General features: G+C 34.4%; 1 protein-coding gene across 1 annotated transcript in view; it reads left to right on the forward strand.

Moving 5' to 3' along the window:
• Positions 1–10,093: 10,093 nt before the first annotated feature.
• erbb2 (erb-b2 receptor tyrosine kinase 2) overlaps positions 10,094–23,838 on the forward strand; it is a 71,839-nt gene continuing 58,094 nt past the window's right edge. Inside the window, exon 1 of the mRNA XM_056468931.1 lies at positions 10,094–10,372. Within this exon, the coding sequence (XP_056324906.1) occupies positions 10,294–10,372 (79 nt within the window). The 5' untranslated portion in view covers positions 10,094–10,293. The remainder of the gene's footprint in view (positions 10,373–23,838) is intronic.

Consider the following 23,838-nt stretch of genomic DNA (forward strand, 5'->3'; position numbering starts at 1 on the left):
TTGTTCATACAAGGCAGCACTCTCTCTCTCTCTCTCTCTCTCTCTCTCTCTCTCTCTCTCTCTCTGTGTGTGTGTGTGAGAATCCACAAATCTCTCACCATCCACAAACTCCAACTTACTCGTGCCAGACTTTTTCTCTGCATCATTTTAAATCAAATTCACACCTTTTACAGTTTCTAGAGTTATTGCTACTGGAGCCAAAACCACATTTTATTGCCTGATATGTCTTTGTTCCAAATGGTCACTTGTGCACTTTATGTGTGTGTGTGTGTGTGTGTGTGTGTGTGTGTGTCAGAACAAGAGTGCAAGCATGATCGGCCTGGAGGGTAAATATAGCCATTTAGAAAGGCTAAAAGTGGTATAGAGGGGGAGGGAGGGACAACAAGTGTATCCAGAACTGTGATGGCGGGCCGTCGATCAGACTTAACAATTCATCACTTCTGTCTTTTGAGAGTCAGGATTTCTAAAGATATGAGATTGTTTTACAGCTAACTGCTAATTTTCGATGATGTTGGATGAAATTAAAGTATATCTGTGATGGACATCCATATGGAAGCTTGTTTCCTCCTTAGAATAAGAGAAATAATGAAAGCAGTTGCTATTTTATCTCACATTTCGGACTTTTCTTCTCAAGTCAGCATCTGATGATGAACGCTTTTTTCTCCTCACAATTAGGATATTTTAGTCTCACAATTGAAAGTTTTCAGAATTATGATCTTGTATCTTGCGATTAAAATTTGTAAACTGCGCAAAGTCGAAATTGTAATAAATTAAATGCATTTAATTCTTAAAATTAGGCGAGAATCAGAAATCTGACATTAAAAGTCGTCATTTTATTTCAACTTTTTTCAACTTAGTTTAATTGTTATATGTTTAGTTATTTTTACTTTTTACATTTTTTATGTATTAACATTTTTTACCCTGTGGTAGAAATGTGGTTCCATATATCAAAGTGTAATGAATTATAGTAAAAATTCTGCATTGTTTCTAAAGATATGACTCGGTGATATTAAAGTATATCTCTGATGGACATCCATATGGAAGCTTGTTTCCACCTCAGAATAAGAGAAATAATAAAAGCAGTTGCTATTTTACCTCATAATTCTGACTTTTCTTCTTGGAATGAGTTTATATTTCACAGTTCGAGTTCAAAACTTGAGATTTCAAGTCAGCATCTGACGATTTTAGCTTTTTACCCCTCACGATTTGGATATTTTAGTCTCACAAATCAAAGGTTTCAGAATTGTGATATTTTTTATCTTGCGATTAAAACTTTGTAAACTGCAGAAAGTCAAAATTTCATTGAATTAAATATGTTTAATTCTCGAAATTAGATGAGAATCAGAAATCTGACATAAAATGTCATCATTTTATATGTTTAATTGTTATACGTTTCATTTTTTACTTTTAATTATTTTTAATATTTGAACATTTTTTATCCTGTGGTAGAAATATGCTTCCATATATCAAAGTGTAATGAATTATAATAAAAATGCTGCATTGTTTCTAAAGATATGACATGGAGATTTTAGTCTCACAGTTCAAAGTTTTCAGAATTATTGCGATTTATTTTATTTTTTTTTATTTGTAAACTGGAAAGTAAAAATTGCAATGAACTCTAAGTTTAATTCTCGAAATTAGATGAGAATCAGAAATCTGACAAAAAGTCGTCATTTTATTTGATTAATTGTTTAATTCATTAAAAACTATTCATTTAGTTTAATCGTTATATGTTAATTTTTTTTTTACTTTACATTTTTACATTTTATATATTTGAAACGTTTTTTATCCTGTGGTAGAAATGGGCTTCCACATATCAAAGTGTAATGAATTGTAATAAAAATGCTGCATTGATTCTAAAGATATGACACGGTTTTACAGCTAACTGCTATTTTAATAAATAATTATGATAAATAATAAATTAAATGTTTGATGAAATTAAAGTATATCTGTGATGGCCATCTATATGGAAGCTTGTTTCCTCCTTAGAATAAGAGAAATGATAAAAGCAGTCGCTATTTTATCTCACATTTCTGACTTTTCTCCTTGGAATGAGTTTATATCTCGCAATTCAAGTTCAAAACTTTAGATTTCAAGTCAGCATCTGAGAATTCCAGCTTTTTCCGCTCACAATTAAGATATTTTAGTCTCACAAATCAAAGTTTTCAGAATTATTGCGATTTAAAATTTGTAAACTGCGGAAAGTCAAAATTTCAATGAACTTTAAATTCTCGAAAATAGATGAGACTCAGAAATCTGACATAAAAAGTTATTTTATAAGTCATTTTATTTGTTTGTTTTATTTATTAAAAAAAAAAATAAAGAAGAGAACATGCAAACTCCACACAGTAATGCCAACTGACCCAGCGACCTTCTTGCTGTGTGGTGACAGTGCTAGGTTCTGAGCCACCGTGTCGCCTACATCTTCTTTGAAAAACAAACAAAAAAAGTGAAATGTTGTGAAATGCAGTGAAATATTAACGATGCTTTAATTTTAATTGACGAAATTAAACTAGAATCAGAAATCTGACATAAAAGACGTCTTTTTATTTGATTTTTTTTTTTTTTTTTTTTTTTTTTACATTTTAAAATTTTTACATTTTGGTTTCTTTATTTCGTTTATCCTGTGGCAGAAATAGGCTTCCATTCATCAACGTGTAATAGATCATAATTAAAAACAACTTGCTTGTTGAGTGGATTTTAAAATGTGAGGAATCTTGGAAAAAACTAAATAAATAAAAACAGACGAACATCAAATTCAAGCAGATTGGAACAGACCTGCTTTTGTTGGAAAAGTCTGGCTGATTTAAACTTTGAGTATTCAAAAGAGTCAAAGTAACATTATACCTGGACAATTTGAACTGTAATTAAAAAAGTTGAAACACAAGCTCTAAATCCAGCATCGTAAAGGCAAGTTGTTCATTATCACAAAATACATCAGATATATTTATGGGAGAAATCTAGACAAACAACAATTGATGAATTGTTAATGGAAATCTGCTTAAAACTGAACTCAAGATATGTATCTCATTGTTTGAATGACTTTCTGTGGTGATTGACAGCATGTGTCAGTTGCTTTGGAAATATTCCTTTACGCACACAAATATAACAACATTTATCAAATTGTTTTTCCACCTTCCTATAAAACTGTTCTCACATTTCTAAAGCAGAATGCTGGTCATATATTTTATCATCCATCATATGAACCCTTAGCATTTGGTACATTGTGTTGTAAAATAAACCTGCATGCTGAATGTAAACTTGACCTAAAGAAAGGAAATGAGATATACTGTAAGGCCGGACCGCTAATCAGTTAATTTCAGAACAAGCATTTTGTTATTTATTTTTATTTTGTTTGACACTGTTGTCTGTATGTAATGTAACATAAGGCCAAACACCAGAGGTGGCTTCTGGGTAATCTCTAAATTCTCCCTCATCTTGATTGGCCAGTTTGATTGTGGCCAAAATGGACTTGCCCTGTAAAATCTCCTTTACCTTCACTTTCTCTTTGCTCTCTTTCTTGGTCTTGTATTGTAATGCACCTTTCTCCACCAACTGTATACACAGATCCAAACGTGTATGAAGAAACCTTGAGGAAATTAATAAAATTGTTCTCTATTAATTATTTATTGTTAATCGTATTTATTTTGTTAACACTGTGAGATGTTGTTATGCATTGTGTATTATAAATCATATACCTGTCATATATCTGACAATATCATATTCATAATACAGCTAAACCAACGCCAATCTCACGCTAATTCGTAACGTTTTGATTTAGTGACTAATTCGTATGAAATTGCACATTATTTTTACATTTTAGTATGAGTTGCTCATCCCCCAATGATGGTGGGGTTTGGTGCCACGCCTCCTTTGAAAAATCGTAGATTTTCGTACGACTGAACTCATATGAATTAACCACTTAACTGACAAAATATAAATTATTCGTTTCCTCGTGAGATCAGACTGGCTAAACAGAAAGTACCTTATTGCTTTTATTAAAAACGTAACTATTTTTTTCCGGTTTAGTGGCTAATTTGAACGAAAATGTACAATTTTTAAAAAGAGGCGTGACACCAAACTCCACCCCTAAAACCAACAGTCATTGAGCGATAAGCAAATGGTACTAAAATGTATGAATGAAATCGTATAAATTCATACAAATTAGCCACTAAATCAAAAAGTTATGAATTGGCTTAAGATATCGTTGTTGCTACGTAGTAAAACGTTAACGACACCACTTAATTTTACTTTTAAAATTCAGTTACTAATGTTCGGTTTGAGTTTTATGGATGATGTGCATCAACCATCATGAAAACATACTATATTATTATTAGTAAATACTACAGAGTTTTTGACATTCCAGGCTCATTCTGAAAACGTATCGCTATATACATTTCAGGAGAACGCCAAATACGTCCCAGGAAGTACGTTCTTTTGCAGCTTTTGTTTTCACGAATCCACCAGAGGCCATTGTGTATGCATTTGAGATCTCAAATTTCTTTCGAGAGTGCCATTCGTGCCTGCTGTTCTGGTGTTAATTCTCTTTGTACATCCGAATTAACGTGAAACTGAGTGCACGTGCACAAGCGCAAAACCCCTCCCTGCCTCCTCCCCCTTATAAATATGGTAACGACTCCACTTTGGCAAAATCAGACGAAAAAGCAATGGCAAAAGCAAGCAAAAAGAGAAACTTTACAGAATGTAAATTGGAGGTGCTCCTATCGGAGGTAGACCAGAGAAAAACAGTATTATTTGCAAGTTTGTCATCCGGAATTAATAACAAAAGAAAAAAAATAGAGTGGGAGAGTTTAGCTGACACGGATAACGCAGTGGGGTCTAAACATCAAACTGTGAGTGAATTAAAAAAGAAATGGTCCGATTTAAAGGTGCAGGTTAAGAGGAGAACAGCGGTTCACCGCCAAAGTGTGGACCAAACAGGCAAGGGAACAGGGGATGCTCAACTAACACCCTTTGAGGAGAGAGTTGCCTCAATTGTGGGCGACACTTTACTGTCTGGAGTTGTATCCGTGTCTGTTGGAGACACAGATGTATTAGAGGAACACTTTGTTAGGGCAGTATAGCAGCACCCCTCTGCTCTTATCAAGGCAGCACCACTGGCATTTCAGCTGCCCAATCGCCCGACAACTGATCGAGTGCCTGCCACCTTGGAGCCTTATCCCAACCATGCTGTTTGTGAGGATGAATTAATCATGTGTTGACCAAGGCCAACTTGCTACAATATGTTTTAAGCGCATTTTTCAGCATCACATATTATTTGCACATTTATTGAATTGAAATGTTTCCAATTCAAGTATGCAAATTCGTCTTCAGATGACACCTTTATAGCAATGTGCGTGCAGTCGATCACTACGAATACATTAGGAAAACCGGTGATCGCTGCAAATTGCACTTTAGTGTTTGGCTGCTAACTGCATGGTATGGAAACCTTATATACCTGCTAGACATGCGGATGATCCCGTCCCATACAGCTGCCATTGCACGGCTCAAAGATACTTTATAGTGTGCAATTTAACATAATTGCCTCTAGGAGTCGAAAATGGAAATGAAACAAACACAAGAAATGCACGTACGCCAGACATGAAGTTGGCGTGGACCAACGCACATTCTCACGTTAATTTCATCGTTAGTAAATCCAAAAGTGAGCGTGAAAAAGAAAAGCCGTTTTTAGCCTGTTATTTACTTGTTTGTTTTATTTATTGGCTTCTGATTTATCTTACCCGCTTTCTGGAACTGTTCTTTGCCAGACTTGAACCCCGTCTTCGTGGTCAACTCCTCTCTGCGTCTTAAATCTGCCGACGTACATGGTGAGCTACTGGAAAAACTGGTAACAGTGGGAAATCTGTCCATACAGAGCTAAGTGGTCAGCTGGTGAGCACGAAAAGGAACGGCATCATACCGCCCCGTAGTGTTATTTTTAAAGATAAAATGCAGCCATACATAGTTCTGGCAACATAATTCACAATCTCAAGAAATGTATACAGGGCTACATTTTCAGAATGAGCCTATGTTGGTTTTTGAACTAAACTATACTAAAGGGTATTATACTGTATATAGTATTTATAACACTTTTAATGATTTCACTCATCACTTTTAATGAATGCTGATAGACTAATAAATAATGTAGGTGGCTGTGAATTACATTACAATCTCATATCTCTGCTCTGTCGGCTTTTGATGCTTAAAATTCAACTCTACAGTTTAACAATGGGACTTCTATTGACATTTGAGTAGTTTGAAATTATATAATGTATATAAAAAAAGTCTGTAGACTAAAGAAACAAGTCTGTAAAATAACAGAAAACATACTGGCAGTTTATTACAAGGTTTTTGTATTGTTATATACAACTTTAACCCAGACAATATATCACTTTAAGCTATTAAAAATGTTCATAAAAGTTATGTTTTCCAACTTTTCAAGGTTAAAAGTTGTTGGAAGAAAGATCAAAGTCCCATAATACAATTCAAAAGCATAAATAAACAAGGAAAAATAAAAACAAATCACAAAATATGGAAAACTTCTAATTTACGCATGCTTTTTACAGTGTGTAAAAAAATTGTAAATTAACAGTTTTACGTAATTTGTGATTGTTTTTTTAATTTAATGATGCCTTTGAATTGCATTATTGCATCTTGACCTTTTCTCCAACAACTTTTGATGTTGAATAAATGGAGAAAGGGACTTTTTTTTGACATTTTTCTAATAGTTGAAACTGCCGAACTTTATGTACTATTTCTTATACTATACATTGTTTCAATACTTAAAATATTAATAAAGGTCTGTCTTTGTTAAACTGCAGTGTGGAAGTTTCAACTTCAGTATGAGATTAAGGTCCCACAATGCAATTAATAACTGTATGGAAAACACCCATGAATCACAAAATACACAAATTTATATACAAAATCCATAAAATTTACGGTGAAAAAACAGCAGCTGTGGTTGCCGAAATATCCCTGTTAAAAATGTATCAAATAAATATAAAAAATTTACAGTAAATTATCGTATTTCCTTCTTTTTTTGACATACATCAATGTTTTGAAGTAACTACAGTTAACTATTTCCTGTAGAATCTACAGTTTGCCAGTAACTTAAATCAATTACAGCAACAATACTGTTTTTACATTTATACAGCACTATTTATTACATGTATTTACAGTATTGTATATCTTTACTGTAGTAAAATATGCTGTAACTTTAAAACACAGTAACATACTGTATAACTGTCCTACAATAAAATACAGTTCATATTACAGTTAAATACAATGTAATTTACAAAAATCATTAACAGTGTAAGATACTAATTTATAGAAGGCACTCGGTGTCATTCACACAATTACTAAACACCATCATGGTAACAGATCAAATGAATGAAATAAACATATCAACATTAGATGTAACATAAAACTCTGTTCATCACTTATTAAGTAAACTTACTGTTAATCATGTTAGGGATTTTTTGCGGTAGCATTTTCACAGTTTTTTTTACCATTTGAAATCATAGACATTTTGCCAGAAGTTGATGGTAATTTCCAACAAGTGAAGCTTTGGCATAAATAAATGCACATTTAGTAGATGAAGTAAGGTTTACTCTCTTGCAGGCTGTATTAAGAGGGTCATGATGAAGGTGACGAGACTCTGGAGAGTTTGGAATGAAAGAGGTTTATTCTTCCTCCTCCTCTTTCTGCCTACTTCTCAGAGTCTGGGCCTGGGGTACAAACATGCACACTATCAATGTGAGAAAAAAACCCACTTTTGGCAACACATGCCATTCTCTGGAATTTCCCCCAAGTCTATTGACTTTTGAGAAAACTGAAAACAGAAATGTACACTTTAAATGTGAAAAGTCTCTACAAACAGCCGTTTTGGCAAATAAAAATAACAAAATACGAAAAATACATTATTTTTCACTGTTTGTACAGTACCCAGCACAATTGTCTATCCCTTTAACATTTGTATTTGGGATTTCCTAACATCTTTACGATAAAAAAAAAAATGTTTTAATTCTTCTGATGTATTGCATTTTTTCCCCTGCAAATTCAACTAAATCTAATATTTTGTAAAGCCTCTTTCTTTTTTTCTGTCAATAAAAATGTTGTTTGATTTTTTTTAACACATCTTCGGGATTTACTTTTTATTTATTTATTTATTTGCACCATATATCATTCATTATTTTGTTAAAATAGTTCCAGTTGGGAAAAGGTTGGAACAGTATGGAAAATGCAAATAAAAAAAGAAAGTAGTGATTTCCAAACTTAGTTTGACTTGTATTTCATTGCAGACAATATGAACACAAAATTTTTCATGTTTTGTCTGACCAACTTCATTTCATTTGTACATGTATTTCCTTTCCTGTCATTCAGACCTGCAACACATTCCAAAAAAAGTTAGAACTGGAGTAATTTAGGGCTAATAAATCAAGTAAATTGGTTAAATAATGATGTGATTTGAAACAGGTAATGTCAACAGGTGATTGTAATTATGATTTGGTACAAAAACAGCATCCAAGAAAGATCTAGTTATTTAGGATCAAAGATGTGCTGAGGATCGCCAGTTTCTCAACAATTATGTGAGAAAATTATTGAAATATTTTAAAACAATGTTCCTCAAAGAAAAATAAAAAGACATTTGGATATTTCATCGTCAACAGTGCAAAACATAATTAAATGATTCAAGGAGTGTGGTGGAATTTGACAAGGGCGCAAGCCTAAGCTGAACTACCATGATCTCTGATCCCACATGCGGCACTTCATCAAGAATCGTCATTCATCTATATCACCACATGGGCTCAGAACTACTTTGGCAAACCTTTGTCAAATACGTATACATAATACCACAATGAGTATTACATAATGCCAGTTAAAACTGTATTGTGCCAAAAGGAAGCCCTATGTTAACAGTGTCCAGAAGCGTTGTCAACTGCTTTGGGCTATGAGGCATCTGGGATGGACCATCAAACAGTTAAAACATGTTCTGTGGTCAAATGTATCAGTATTCAGGTATTTTTGGGGAGAAATGGACGCCGTGTGCTCTAGACCAAAAAAGAAAAATATCATTCAGACTGTTCAGCTACAAGTCCAAAATCTGTCCAGTCTCTGTCATGGTATGGGGTTGTGGCAGTGCCATTGGCAAATGTGACTTGCACCTCTGTGACTTGCACTTCACCATTGCTGAAAAGTACATAGAGATTTTGGAGCGCAATATGCTGCCTTCTTTTCTAGGGTCGCACGCCCATGCAAATTTCAACAAGACAATGCAAGACCACATACTGCAAACATTGCAAAGTTCTGGCTGCAGAGAAAGAGGATACAGGTACTTGACTGGACTGCCTGCAGTCCTGATCTGTTTCTAATAGAGAATGTGTGGTGCATTTTGAATCGCAAAATCTGTTTATGTTATAAAACTGTATGTATTGTGTCAGAAGACTTGGGCTAAACTCATTGATTCTTATCATTTTATATCTTAAAAGGATACAAAACTGAAAATTCTGTTATTTACTCACCCTTTACTTGTCACAAACCAGTTTGAGTTTAGTTTTTTTCCTGTCAAACACCAAAGAAGATATTTTGAAAATTGTTGGAAACCTGTAATTATTGACTTCTTTTTGTTTTTTTTTTTTGTTTTTTTGTGTATGGATGTCAATGGTTTCAGGTATTCAGTTTCCATCAACATATCTTCTTTTGAAGAAAGAAACTGATAAAGGTTTGGAACCTCTTGAGGGTGAGTAGCCTAAGTGAGTAAACTAGACTTTTAACAGGTTCGTGAATATACTTCAGATTTGGTATGTGTTTCAAATAAGAACAAACGTCCAATAGGTTTTGACCCGCGTTCGTGGAAATCTTTTTCATTAGAGCAACGGGGGAAGTGCTCAGCAGCTTTTCTGAACTTTGGGCTATTAGAACTTAAATGTGAGAGATATACACTGGAGTAAAATATGATAACTACTGCTCCTGATACTCCATAATTGGCAAATGTGTCAGTAGAGTTGCTGGAGTCAATCTGTGCTGCCACTCCTCCGCGGGAACGCGCGTATTATTGCACACACACACACACACACACACACACACACACACACGAGCGCGCACACACACACACTGACTGGAGAGTCGGGCGCATTCGCTCCTGCCAGGAAGTTGTTGGTATTCGGGAAATAACAAAGAGCCCCAAAACAGGTTTATTAAACGCTTCGGACCTACACGTGGGAGATTTGTGTAACGTGTTCGGGATCTGGGTATGAACTGGAGGATTATTATTAACTAATGGAGGAATAATCGATGGAGGCGGACAGAAGTTTTGGGCTCGCCTGGGTCCTGCTGCTGCTGTTGGGCATTACAGCCGCCACAGGGAGAGAAGGTGGGTCATCTCCACACATTCCCAGACTATCCCAAAATTTCCCATTAATGTTATCGCGTATTACATTGTTGTAAAGTTACTGGACGTAAGGGAATTTTAGACGAACAAACTACAGCAGGACACGTTCTCGTTGAGACATTGCGTGCTACTCAAGCCGCTGACACCCGTTTACGAAGCCGAAGACGAAGCGCGACTGGCGGCGGGGCCCACCGCACTTTCACGCCACTCTTCGAGTCCAGTTTTGGGGTCTATCGGCTAGTTTTGTCGCATCGCGTGTTGCAGGTTTACTCTAAAAAAAAACTTACTTTTGCTGCTTGTTTAAACTACATATTTAAAATGAGCAAAAACAACACAATTCTTATGTTTTCTTTCGGACAACTTAATTGTTTTATGTTCAATCCACTTTCACAGTTTGTAAAAGCCTTAAGAATTGTGTGAAACACGGTGTTTTTACAGTGTAGACAGAATGTGAAATCTGAGATTTTCTTCTTAACTTGTTTTTTAAAAAGTAGACAGATTTACTAGCCTACTATCTAACTCTGTATTTAATTTACATAGACTACTTGAACGTGTTTAAATTAAGTTCAGAAAATCCCGTCGGTTTTTTCTCATACTGTTGGCGCAATAGTTTGTCTTAAGTGAAGTATGTCACACAAACTTGATTTGCAACTTTTGCATGACAATAGCGCTGAAACCCGACAGCCCAGAGTTCAGGAGTTTAATGGGCACGATTCCTGATATGTCAGTATCACTCCAGTAGGCTATTAGAAAGAACCCCACACTAACGATTTATCTTTTAATATAGGCCTTATGGCGCACTACAATGTAATACAACCAAAGGTTTAATAATAACATTCAATAACAACTAAATGGGTCATGATCACAGAACAACAACAACATGATAATAACAATGATGCACACGTATGTACTAACAATAGGTAATGATACAATAGCAGTTAATCGAGTCATCAGCTCAGGACAGCAACAACAACTAAACACGATGAAGGGGACAACTAACAACAATAAAAGCATTTTTCAATATTGTTAAAACAATTAGTAAATACACAAAATTGTTGTTTCAACACTATGTATAGATGTTTTAGATACTATTGTACACTATACTACTGAGTAATAACAGTACAATTCCATAGTACAGTTTACGCTCAATTTTATTTTGTTTACACCATAGTAAATACATAAAGCATGTTATTACTTTAGTACTACCATTGTGTTTTATTGGTATTATTGGTATTGTTTTATAACACTGTATGCATATTTTATCCTTTGTTCTTTCTTATTTAAGTTCAACAACACATAAAACAATACATTTGCTAATACTGTCAATAAATATGCACAATATGAGTTTTCTGGGGTGTCGTATAGCAGTTTAATAGGTTTGTAGCTTGTCTGCATAACACAAAGCTTTTATATTTTATTTTGATTGACACATTGAATTTCTTTCCACTGCTCTTTGTGTAATATATATTGGCACTTGGTAAAGGAAGAGTATCTGTTTTCTTAGAAAATCATACGCTCCTTCCTGCAGCCCGAACAAAGTTATTCCAAAGGTCGTTTGTTTTAAAGTTTAGTGTAACTGTGTCAGTTTCTGATTACACACATACCAAAACAAACGTACGCATGAGTACTTGATGTTTTTGTGTTTCTAAGTTTGCTGAATGACTAACATGATCAGACTTTACTAGAAATATGTGGCTTTTCATTATATACAGTTGAAGTCAAAATTATTAGCTCTTCTGTGACTTTTAATGGATCAAGGATTATATAAATATAATATGTTTTCTTCTGGAGAAAGTCTTATCTGTTTTATTTTGGCTAGAATAAAAGCAGTTTAAAAAAAAACGGTGGTCAATATTATTAGCCCTCTTAAGCCAATTTTTTTTTCGATTGTCTACAGAGTAATGAAAGATACAACGATTTGCCTAATTACCCCAACTCCCCTAGTTAAGCTAATGAACCTATTAAGGCTTTAAATTGCACTTTACGCTGAATACTAGTATCTAGAAAAATATTTAGTAAATTATTATGTTCACTAGGGCTGTGCGATTTGGGGAATATATATAATTGCAATTTTTCTGACAGATATTGCGTTTGCAATTTGATTTGCGATTTAAGTTTAAGCTTCAGCTCAATAATCTGTAAACTGTGGCAACAATTCTGCGACAGCTCTTAAAAATTACCTGTTTTTGTTTGGTGTCTGACTTTAAAACCAAAGTATTCCCATATTACTAATGTCCTGTTTTTCTTTGATATTAATTTATTAATGCTTCTGAAGCAGCAGACGCCATTATCCCAATTGTCTGCGCTTTCCTGTTTGTTTGTTTTTTATTATGGGCGTTCCGCATAGTTCGGTTGCGCAATTCTGATTGGGCAGAACGAAAGTGTGCGCACTCAGTTGGCTAGTAAGACTATCAAACCTAGATGGCAGTCACACATTTGTTCTGGATGGGGGAAATTAAATAATACATATAGATTTCATATCACAGCCTCTTGCAATTAGCTGATCTTAATAGTTTCAAATTGCGATTCGATTTCGATTAATCGCATAGCCCTAATATACATCGCCTGACAAAAGTCTTGTCTTTGATCCCAGTTGTAAGAGCAACAAATAATAACTTGACTTCTAGTTGATCATTTGGAAAAGTGGCAGACGGTAGATTTTATCAGAAGATTCATCTGTTGAACTGCATCCCAATCATCACAAATACTGCAGAAGACCTACTGGAACCCTCATGGACCCAAGATTCTCACATAAATCAGTCAAGTTTGGTGAAGGACAAATCATGGTTTGTGGTTACATTCAGTTAGGAGGCTTGCGAGAGATCTGCAGAGTGGATGGCAACATCAGCAACCTGAGGTATCAAGACATTTGTGCTGCCCATTATATTACAAACCACAGGAGAGGGCAAATTCCTCAGCAGGAGAGCGCTCCTTCTCATACTTCTCATACCTCCACATCAAAGTTCCTGAAAGCAAAGAAGGTCAAGGTGCTCCAGGATTGGCCAGCTCAGTCACCAGACATGAACATTATTGAGCATGACTGGGGTTAGATGAAGGAGGCATTGAAGATGAATCTTGATGAACTCTGGGAGTCCTGCAAGAACGCTTTCTTTGCCATTCCAGATAACTTTATTATTAAGTTATTTGAGTCATTGCAGAGATGTAAAGATGCAGTCCTCCAAGCCCATGGGAGTCATACACAGTATTAATTATTTTCCCACTGCACCATGACTTTATATTACATACTGTACACTATTTCTGTAAAGTGACTTTTGTCCTAATTTGTCCTAATTAAATAATGAAAAATCAAGATATGATCATATTTTATTTTAGTAAAATAAGCGTAATCTAGAGGCCTTTGCCTTTCTTATAAGCCATTTCTGATACCAAATGATCAACTAGAAGTCAAGTTCGTATTTTTGGTTCTAAAACTTGAATAGATGACAAGACTTTTGTCAGGTAGTGTACTGTCATCATGGCAAAGATAAAATAAAATTATAAGAAATTAGTTATTAAAACTATTATTAAGGATGTTCCAGTCTTACATTTTATAAATTGATTGGTACTCACTAATTCGGCCGATCACATGAACCGATCGCAAGTGTTCGTTTACGGGTTTACAAGCAGAGGAAGATCCATTTTAACTTCTAAATATGCGCTCCAAACTTTTTCTTCGTTGAGACATGTTGAATTCTTTTTTCATTTTTTGCAATGTTTACAAATTCCATTGTTAGTCATTTTTCTTACCATTTTTTTATCCATCTCATCTATTATTTTTTGTAAAGCTGCTTCTGACCATTAGTAGGCATGGGCCGGTATAAGATTTTGATGGTACGATAACCTTGGATAAAAATACCAATGTTTCACGGTATCACGGTATTGTGCTCACTGCTCTAACATATATACTTTTTAAATGTCTGGGTAAAAAAACAAAAACTTTTTTCCCCTTTGAAAACAATATATTTTATTTTTTGAAAGATTTATAATATTTTGGAGCAGTAACCATGTCAGGCTAAATAATTCAAATGAATCACTTCTGCAGTCTTCATTTGTTTCAAAAACAGATTTCTCTACAATTTAAACAGCATCCTTGGATATCTTTTCTGTTGGAGATACTGTTGCTCTAAAAACAAAAAATGTAAATAAAAAAAATCTTACACATACCTTAGGAACGGTATTACAGAAAATTTTGGCAGTTTTAAAACCTTGACTTTTCCAAACCACGGTATACCTTGAAAACGGTTATCGTCTCATGCCTAACCATGACATGTCTACACTAAATGGTTATAAGAGACGTGTTTAAGGAATTATATGCAACATCCATCATTTATTCAATTCAATTAATCTTTATTTGTATAGCGCTTTTACAATGTAGATTGTGTCAAAGCAGCGTCACATAGAAGATTATAATGAATTGAAACAGTGTAGTTCAGTTTTCAGAGTTTAAGTTGTTTAAGTTCAGTTCAGTGAGGTTTAATTTTCACTGCTGAGAGTCCAAACACTAAAGAGCAATCCATCGATTGACAGCAATCCGCAGCTCTACAAGTACCGAACTATGCAAACCAGTGGCGACAGCGGCAAGGAAAAAACTTCACCAATTGACCAAAGTGAAGGATAAAAAACCTTGAGAGAAACCAGGCTCAGTTGGGCACGACCATTTATTTTATGGCCAATTATTCTCTTAGGAAAGGAGAGATCTCCACTCAAGTATCATACTTAGAGGGAAAACGTGCTTTATGCAAGTTAAATAAGGCTTGAAGCATCAGAATCGGTACTTTGTATCGGCCGATCACCATGGCAAGGAATCGGTACTCGGTATTGGCTCCAAAAATCTTGATCGTTACCATCCCTAACTACTATGTGTAGAAATGTGTTGAAAAAAATCTTTCCAGAAATTGGGGAAAAATAGACAGGGGCTAATAATTTAGGAGGGCTAATAATTCCTACTTCAACGGTATCTACAAACCTTTGGACAGTTCTTTTAACATAAAATATTTAACATTTTTTCCCATCCTCAAGTATAAACTCCATGTTCTATTTATACTTTGCTACTACACTATATGAGTCATAAAAGCCTAATGTGTCTCAAAAAAAGCTGAAATATATGTTGAACTGTACCTTTATATATACTGTTGAAGCCAGAATTATTAGCCCCCCTTTGAATTTTTTTTTCTTTTTTAAAAATTTCCCAAATGATGTTTAACAGAACAATGAAATTTAAATAGTATGTCTGATAATATTTTTTTTCTTCTGGAGCTTTTTATTTTTTTAAGAACCATTTTAAGGTCAAAATTATTTGCCCCTTTAAGCTATATTGTTTTGATAGTCTCCAGAACAAACCATCGTTATACAATAACTTGCCTAATTACCCTAACCAGCCTAGTTAAACTAATTAACCTAGTTAAGCCTTTTAATCTCATTTTAAGCTGTATAGAAGTGTCTTGAAAAATATCTAGTAAAATATTATTTACTGTCATCATGGCAAAGATAAAATAAATCAGTTATTAGAAATGAGTTATTAAAACTATTATGCTTAGAAATGCGCTGAAAAAATCTTCTCTCCATTAAACAGAAATTGGGGAAAAAAATAAACAGGGGGCTAATAATTCAGGGGGGCTAATAATTCTGACTTCAACTGTATGTCAGGCTTTGCAGGGTTAAGAATCTGTGAGATGCTCAGATTGTCAACAGTCTGCAAGAAGCATTTAGTCTTGTTGAAAAGCAGTGTCCATCAACAATGGCAATGGGACATTTGCATGGGACATTGTTGGCATGGCATTGTATAATGTGACCACATCCCTCATTCTCATAATCAAGCAAGATGGATGTTTTTCAATTTGATTCTGCATATATATATAAATATGTTGTGTTTAGTTTATTTCACTGCTGTGCTCAGTGTGTTGGTCTGTGTTATCAGTAGCTACGATTATGTAGAGCTGTGTTAGATATGCTTTACATGTTGCATCGTTGAGTGTTTGAGAGTCTGAAATGGCGGCTTTTAGCAGTACTGTTAGCTGAAAGTGTAAGCACATGCTGTCTCAACGGCTCAGTAAATGCCACAACAATAAAGATAACAAGTTACAGACATAATATCCTTAAAATGTTGACATTGAACTGATAAACAATTAAAATATTGACAGTCAATCAGAATCTAGGTGAAGTTAAATTTTAAGTTAGTGATGCACCCATCATGTTTTTCAGTGGGTGATTTTGACTTCTTTTTTTCTGTTTTTTAGATTTTATTTTTTACTAGAAACCAGAAAAGGGTGATGTGAGGTCCTGTGATTCTGCATTGATTTCAAATAAGATCCAAAAAATACACACTTTAATCACAATCCACACAAAGAAACCACTTAAACTCTTAAGTAGATGTGACTTGAAACAGATTGTATAACCTCAATACAGGAAGTGCAGAAAAGCAAAAAAAAAAGTTTTCTGACTTTATGAAATAATGGTACATTAAACATACTGTAAAGAGCTAAAACTATAGCTATGATGGTTAAAAAATGTAGTAGGGTTCTAGTAGTTATAAAAATTAGGAGTTACTATTGTTAGTATGTAAGTTTGACATCCAGTGGTTGAACTAGGTATTGCACTCCTGGATCAAAACACATTTTTACTTGGCTCCTCCTTTGAGGAGTCCATGCCAGCGCAGGTTGCCAGATTGACATGAATGTGGCTGACTATTGAGCTGAAATGGCTGTTTCTCACAGGTGAACAACAGGATAAATGACAATGATCACCTCAGTGTTAAGTTCTAATAATGTGAGTTTAAATGTCATTTTACATTACTTTTATTGCCATACTACTGAAAGCAGCAGCAGACCTCAGATCTTGAAAATAAAATAAACCTTTTGACAGTGGACTTTGGGCTGTGAGTTAATTCAAGCCAAGTTAACAAATATCAATCTTTCAGCATGTTCATTTAATAATATTAAAGAGGTTTAATATGTATCAATTAGATTATAAACATTGCCATTTCGCATTTTTTGAGCTGTTGACAGTCATATATGTGTCCTATGCTGCTTAAACACTATTAGGACACAAATATTTCACCAAAAAAGTGAAAATTGGTTGTTTTTGCTTTATTTCGAGCAAAATTGTTCTTCCGGTTTGAAACGAATTTTTGAAGCTGCGTCACGGCCATGAAATCTTAGCGTATATTCCAGCGTGTAGACTGGCTGTCTGTACCTGGGAGTACTTTATGACGTCTCTGAGTGTGCTGCATTCATTCATGAGAAAGACTTGGTTCAAACCTATCAGCGCACTCTATTGTGTATGCGGTGCAACTGCATTAATGTGCATGATAGCTGCGAAGATACAGATACTTTACCTGATACAGTGTTCAGACGGCAGAGAGACGCCACGTTGTGTCGCCAAAACAAGTGGAAGAAAAACAAGAACAGTTTGGAGACATAGGTCGTCAGTGTTGTGTTTATTATTGTGCGACAACAAAGGTTTTGTTTTCATTTTGCCGCTATGAGAGCGCAGCTGGACTCACGTGTGGATTACAGTGCACACAATGCGCAACAGAAATACGTGTCTAAGGAACATTTTTTACCTGAGAGCTTTTCGCATTGGAAATGGTGAAATCCCGATTTGCTGCTCGTCTCCTTTTAATAAAGACGCAGCTCCAGTTGGTGTTGATTGTCTCTACAGATTTAGTAAGTGTGTGTGATCAGTGCCCTTTGTTTGTTCATTCAGATGACAAAGTTAGTTTGTATCGTCAGCAGTACTCTTTCAGTGTTTAAAGACAGTACATTAATATCACTACAATATTATGGACTGAAAGATCCGCTGTAAATGCTGCTCTCCGAGTGTAAACATCGCAATCAAACTATTACCGTCGTGTTGAAATTTCGCCGCATTTTGTGACTATACACACACGGCTTTCTGACGCTACCTACCCAGTGCATCTAAGTTACAGAGAAATGCGGAGGGTTTTTTCTCTTATACAACGTGCGGTATCAAACATTCCACAGTCACTGTCTCCATGCGTCTGTGTGTTTGCTTGTTTTACCTCGGTGAAAATCAGCGCGTGCCCAAATGTAAACTCCCATTTTTATCCAAATTCTTCCCTCTTTCCCTCCCCTGACACTCCCACCTAAACAGAGCTAGACACACCCACTTTCCTGACTTTTTCCAAACTAGAGGTGTGAAAACACATCAAAACTAAGCAACAAACACACTAAAACATACACACAGTATTAAAAAAATAAATAAATAAAATAATAATAAATAAATTAATTAATTAATTAAAAAAGGGAGGAGAGACTCTATAAACCAATAATATTTTGTCAAATTTAATCATGTGGTACTGTTTTTATATAATTCAAAAATGGATCCAAATCTTTTTAAATAATTCACCCTTTCCTCTTAAAGATTATGTGATCTTCTCCAGTGGTATACAGTTGCAAACTTCTGAGATTCATTGTCCGATTAGTACATCAATGTCTGTTTTCCATTTCGAAGCAGTGCAGTTTTTAGCGATTGTCAATAACATTTCAGTAAGCTTAATAGCATGATTATGCTGGTGGTTAGAATTGATATAATTGCCCAATAAACATATCTCTGGATCCAATGGAAAATCAGTTCCATGAATCTATGATATGATATTGTATACTTGTACTCATAATACTTTCGCTTTAGGACACAGCCCTGTAGAATGCAAAAATGTACCTTCTTCTGTATCAAAAAACTTTACATTTTAATCAGAATGAGATTTTCTGTGCTTTTGTTGAATAATTGGAATAGCTGTATGACAGTACTGCAATTATTTAAAATATATATTTTTTATAAAAATAATGATTCTGGATGAAATAGCTTGGTAATGTAAAAAGTGCCAATTATGAAGAACAAATGAAAAGAAAAGAGAAGAAAAGAAAAGAAGAGAGTAGTTCAATAGTTTTTTATTTCTAACAAAACATTAGAATATATAATCTTTATGTAAAAATATATAGTCAAAATTACACACACAAAAGGGTTAGTAATTCTTTTTAAGGGCTGTTTAACAGAGGCAAGCTTTTTCCTCAATACATTTTAAAGAGTTAATAGGCTAACTTATTTCTAATAACAAATGATGTCTAATGACTTTGACTTTCGGGTGAAGTTGGCACACAACAAATTAGAAGCGTGCGCCTTGTCTGTAATTATCCATCTCCATGAAGCAAATTCGACATATATGCATGCCCAAGTAAACACTTTTTATCTTTTCTGTTTACAGCTCATGCCCATGCATGCCCACACAGTCACTTATGATTTAAATTGAACTTTCGACAATCGATTTAGAATCTTTAGAGAAAGAATCACGATGCATAATTATTTTTTCTCTCGCCAAAAATCTTCTCATTCATATATGATCACATTTCTCACTATATTTATAACTTCAGTGCAAATGTTTGATTAAGAATGTAGAAATATAAAACTAATATTCTTTAAATATAAAACACTTTTCAAAAAAGAATGATTTCAGACCTGACATAAAATATCTCTTAATAAAATGCAAAATGTAAACATTGTACTTTCAAGATTTCAATTTTCTAACAATGCTGTTATTCTGTCTGCATCTTTGTAATCACATGTAATAATTGCTGTCATTTAAAATATGAAAAAGCTAGTATTTGAATGATTCTCTAGCGTAATATCTAAAAGTGATGAGAAAACAGGTAATTTTGCCCACATTTTAAGATAATAAGGCTGAATGGCATGAAATGCCATTAGTCTACAGAGATTTCCCAGTATTTCTCTGTTGCCATTGGTAGATTACAATAATTAACCCCAAAAAAGCCAAAGCAAAACACTACCAGATTACTGTGGTATAAATACAGCATTACAAAATACAAAATAGAGAGACCGATTTAGAATGTTAGTGTTAGTCACTTACCTCTTAAAATAATTAGTTCAGCTGTACTTTGAAATATGAAAAGAAAACACTGAATTTTTCTCCCCTAAGGACTTATTATGCAGTCTATGTCGCCATCTTGCGGTGCAGCCGTCTTTGCTCTGCTCAGTATGACAGGCTGATGGCCGTCGATCTGCAAAATTGCAGAATATCGCACGGCTATCAGCCAATCAGATCCAAGAACCAGACAGAACTGTTGTATAAAAGATATAATAATTGTCCACACAGTGTAGTCATATCGCACAGCCCACAACTGATTAGGATAGTGACAAACACCATGCTCTCATAAAATAATATTTAATAGAAAACAGTTTTCATGCTGATATTTCTATCCTATATGTTTTCCCCAAATTTGTAGCGTTCTTTAGTAAAGAAATGATGTTCATAAGAATGTCCACACTGCTCCTTTTAATACACTGAAAGTAAATAGCGAATAAACATGTCAGTGGTGGCAGGATGCTCAGGATTAGTTTAAAGCTGCAGTCGCACTAGACTTTTCATTCCATTGACTTCCATTCACATGCATGCGAATGAGTCAGACCACAAACACATGCCTGTGAGAAGATATCTCTGTAGCAGAAGTCAAGTTTGGTTCAAGTTTGAGACCAATAGAAGATCAAAATGTCACCTCTTGGTTAGGGCTGCACGATACTGGGAAAATATGTGATATGCGATTTTGTTGCTGAGTATTGCGATAACGATATTTCTTGTGATATATAACATTTCCAGAGAATTTTTATTTTTATTAGCTATTAATTAAACAGATATTATATGATATTAAAATAAACTGTTAAAATATATATTATAATATATTAAATAATTAATTAAATAATTAAATAATAGAATTAAATAATTCTAATTCAGGCAAAACAAACTTCAAACATTTAGTCTTTAAAACCCTATGAATGAGTGAAAACAATATAGCCGGTCAAAATATTTATAAAAAAACAACTAACCAACCAAATAAATAATTAGAATAAATAAATGAATAAATAAATAAACAAGCAAACAAACAAATAAAACAATACAATTCTTAATAATTAATTAAAATTCAGTGTGTTTGTGTTTTTAATTACTACACAAATATCTAAAATGTAACATCACAGTTAAATTTTAATACATTTTAATTCCCAACTTCTGATCACCTCTAGAGGTTCAAAACTTAAAACTAGATAAATATTAATTGTTCCATATTCCAGGAAGGTTTTACAGTGCAAACTGAACAAAAAATCATAAAAAATATCAAACCCTTATTTGAAAAAGTCCTGATTAATTAGTCAAATTCACTAAAGGGCTATATAAGCAGTAAGCAGTGGTGTAGCTTGTGATGTACCGTACATTGTGTTTGGTTACGTGGAACGGATGTAAATGTAAAGCATGTAGAAGGTCATTTCGCAGTTGCGAATGCTTGCTTGCATTAGTTTAGCTTATACATGTGTGTGTGTCCCATAAGTATTTTGGTATGCGTGTAGCAGAGTGTCAGAACAGAGTACACGCTTCACAAACACGATCTGATCCAAATCCTGTTCTTCCTGTTGGTTAAGTAATTCTCGTTTTGTTAAGTGACTGACTGTGAGGAGAATAGTGAATAGAAAATGTGTGGTAGAAAAACGCTGATATGTTCTGTAAAAATCTGTTCATGCAATGATTTAATTGATTGAAAAAGTATTTTTGTATATAATATTATTTGCTTTATACTCTTGGCTCACAAATTGAGTTCACGAAATCATTATGTTCACTTTTAGTTGAGTGTTTTTGACAGCGCTGTTATTGAAATTTGGATTGATTTTGATGCACTGGCTTGTCCATTTAGCAGGTCTGTGAAATCACTGCCTAAAGGAGATGATCAAAGTTATTACACACTAGGGCTGAACGATTCATCGAAATTAAAATAAAATTGCAATTTGAAACGTTGCAATTAGTAAATCGTAAAGTAAACAATAGTGTAATCAATACTGTTCTGATGAGCCGCAGGTCACACACACACCATAAACATACAGTAGAGCATAGATCTCCTGAGAGATCATATAAGCTTTTTACTCTCCAATGAATGAGTTTAGATGAATCTGCTCTTGAAGTTTCGCTCTCCGTGTCTTGACAGCGCAGTTATATCTGTGGATTGGCAGCAGATCTCTTATACAATTGAGCAGAAGCCCACAGGCTGAGAGCTGTGGGTTTTATACATGCAAGCTGCAAATTAATTAAAAGGGCAGCGCTCATGGATTAACATCTGCATTTTGGCATAATTTCAGTTTAAGGGCCAGGACACACCAAGTCGATGGTCAGGCCATTGTGCTTTATCTGTGCGACTGTCAGCATCGGTCCAGCTGGTTGGTTTGGTGTGTTCCACACGTCGGCTCTTGTTCGGTTAACGCTGGAGCTCATTTTTCTCAATTGATCATTATCAGATTATCATCCCTCTGCGGTGAGTGACAAAATACTATGATTAATGGTACTACACTCTATAAAATGCTGGCTTCCACACAACCGATTGTTGTTGGGTAATGTTGTCACGATATTGTAATTTGATACCAATCTATCCTGAAATTTTAAAAACGTCAATTTCCTGCTAACATTTGAGTGCTGTTGAGCGTGTTCTTAAACTGTGCAGATTTACCATTGTGTTCACATGCTCAACTGTGATTGGCCATCGGCAGGGCCAGACGAAATCTACGGACGATTTTTGCTATTTCTGTGGAGAATTTGGTAAAAATCTGTGGATTTCTGTGGAATTATTTTGGGAGTATCATAACTAAAACCTTAATATGTGAAATAAAAAATAATATCTCTTTAACTTTTATTTAATGTTTAAATTGCAAATCCAATTGAATTCACTTCATTTGATAAACAAAGCAAGTCTCTCATATAATATCTCTTCTTAAAGACAGAAAAAATTACTTTACAAACTGTATTGTACATAAATCAGATGAACATTTTCATATTAATCAATAATATTACTGTATTTAATAAAATAACGATTTAAATGATTTAAAAACGATTTAAATAAAATGACGATTTAAATGATGATTTAATAAAATTAGATCTACACACATTTACTCAAGTCAATAAACAAAATTAATAATGGGCTAAAAATTCTGAGAAAAATCTGCAGAAAATCTGCGGAATTCTGCACGCGCAGATTCCGTGTGGGCTTAGTCATCGGTTCACCGAACTCACTGCTGTTTACTGCATGTAACCGCAGATATGGGGACACTGGAGCTTTTTAAAGCTGCGATTCAACAGCTCTTATGTCAGCTTATAGACAAACAAGCTGATTGATGTGCCTTTGAAACGCTCCAGTGTCCCTGTATCTGTGGTTACACTCAGTAAACAATGGTGAGTTCGGTGAACCGATGATCTTCATGGCTAATCACAGTCATTTCTGTTGAGCACGTGAACACAATAGATCAGCGCTGTTTAAGAGCGTTCTCCATAGCGCTTAAATGTTAGCGGTAAAATGGACGTTTTTAAAATTTCAGTACCGATTTGTATCGAATTCCAGTATCGTAACAACCTTAGTGTTGGGACAACATGAAGGAATTTAACT

Source organism: Danio aesculapii, chromosome 12 (genome assembly GCF_903798145.1).
Source record: "Danio aesculapii chromosome 12, fDanAes4.1, whole genome shotgun sequence".
Taxonomy (NCBI): Eukaryota; Metazoa; Chordata; class Actinopteri; order Cypriniformes; family Danionidae; genus Danio; species Danio aesculapii.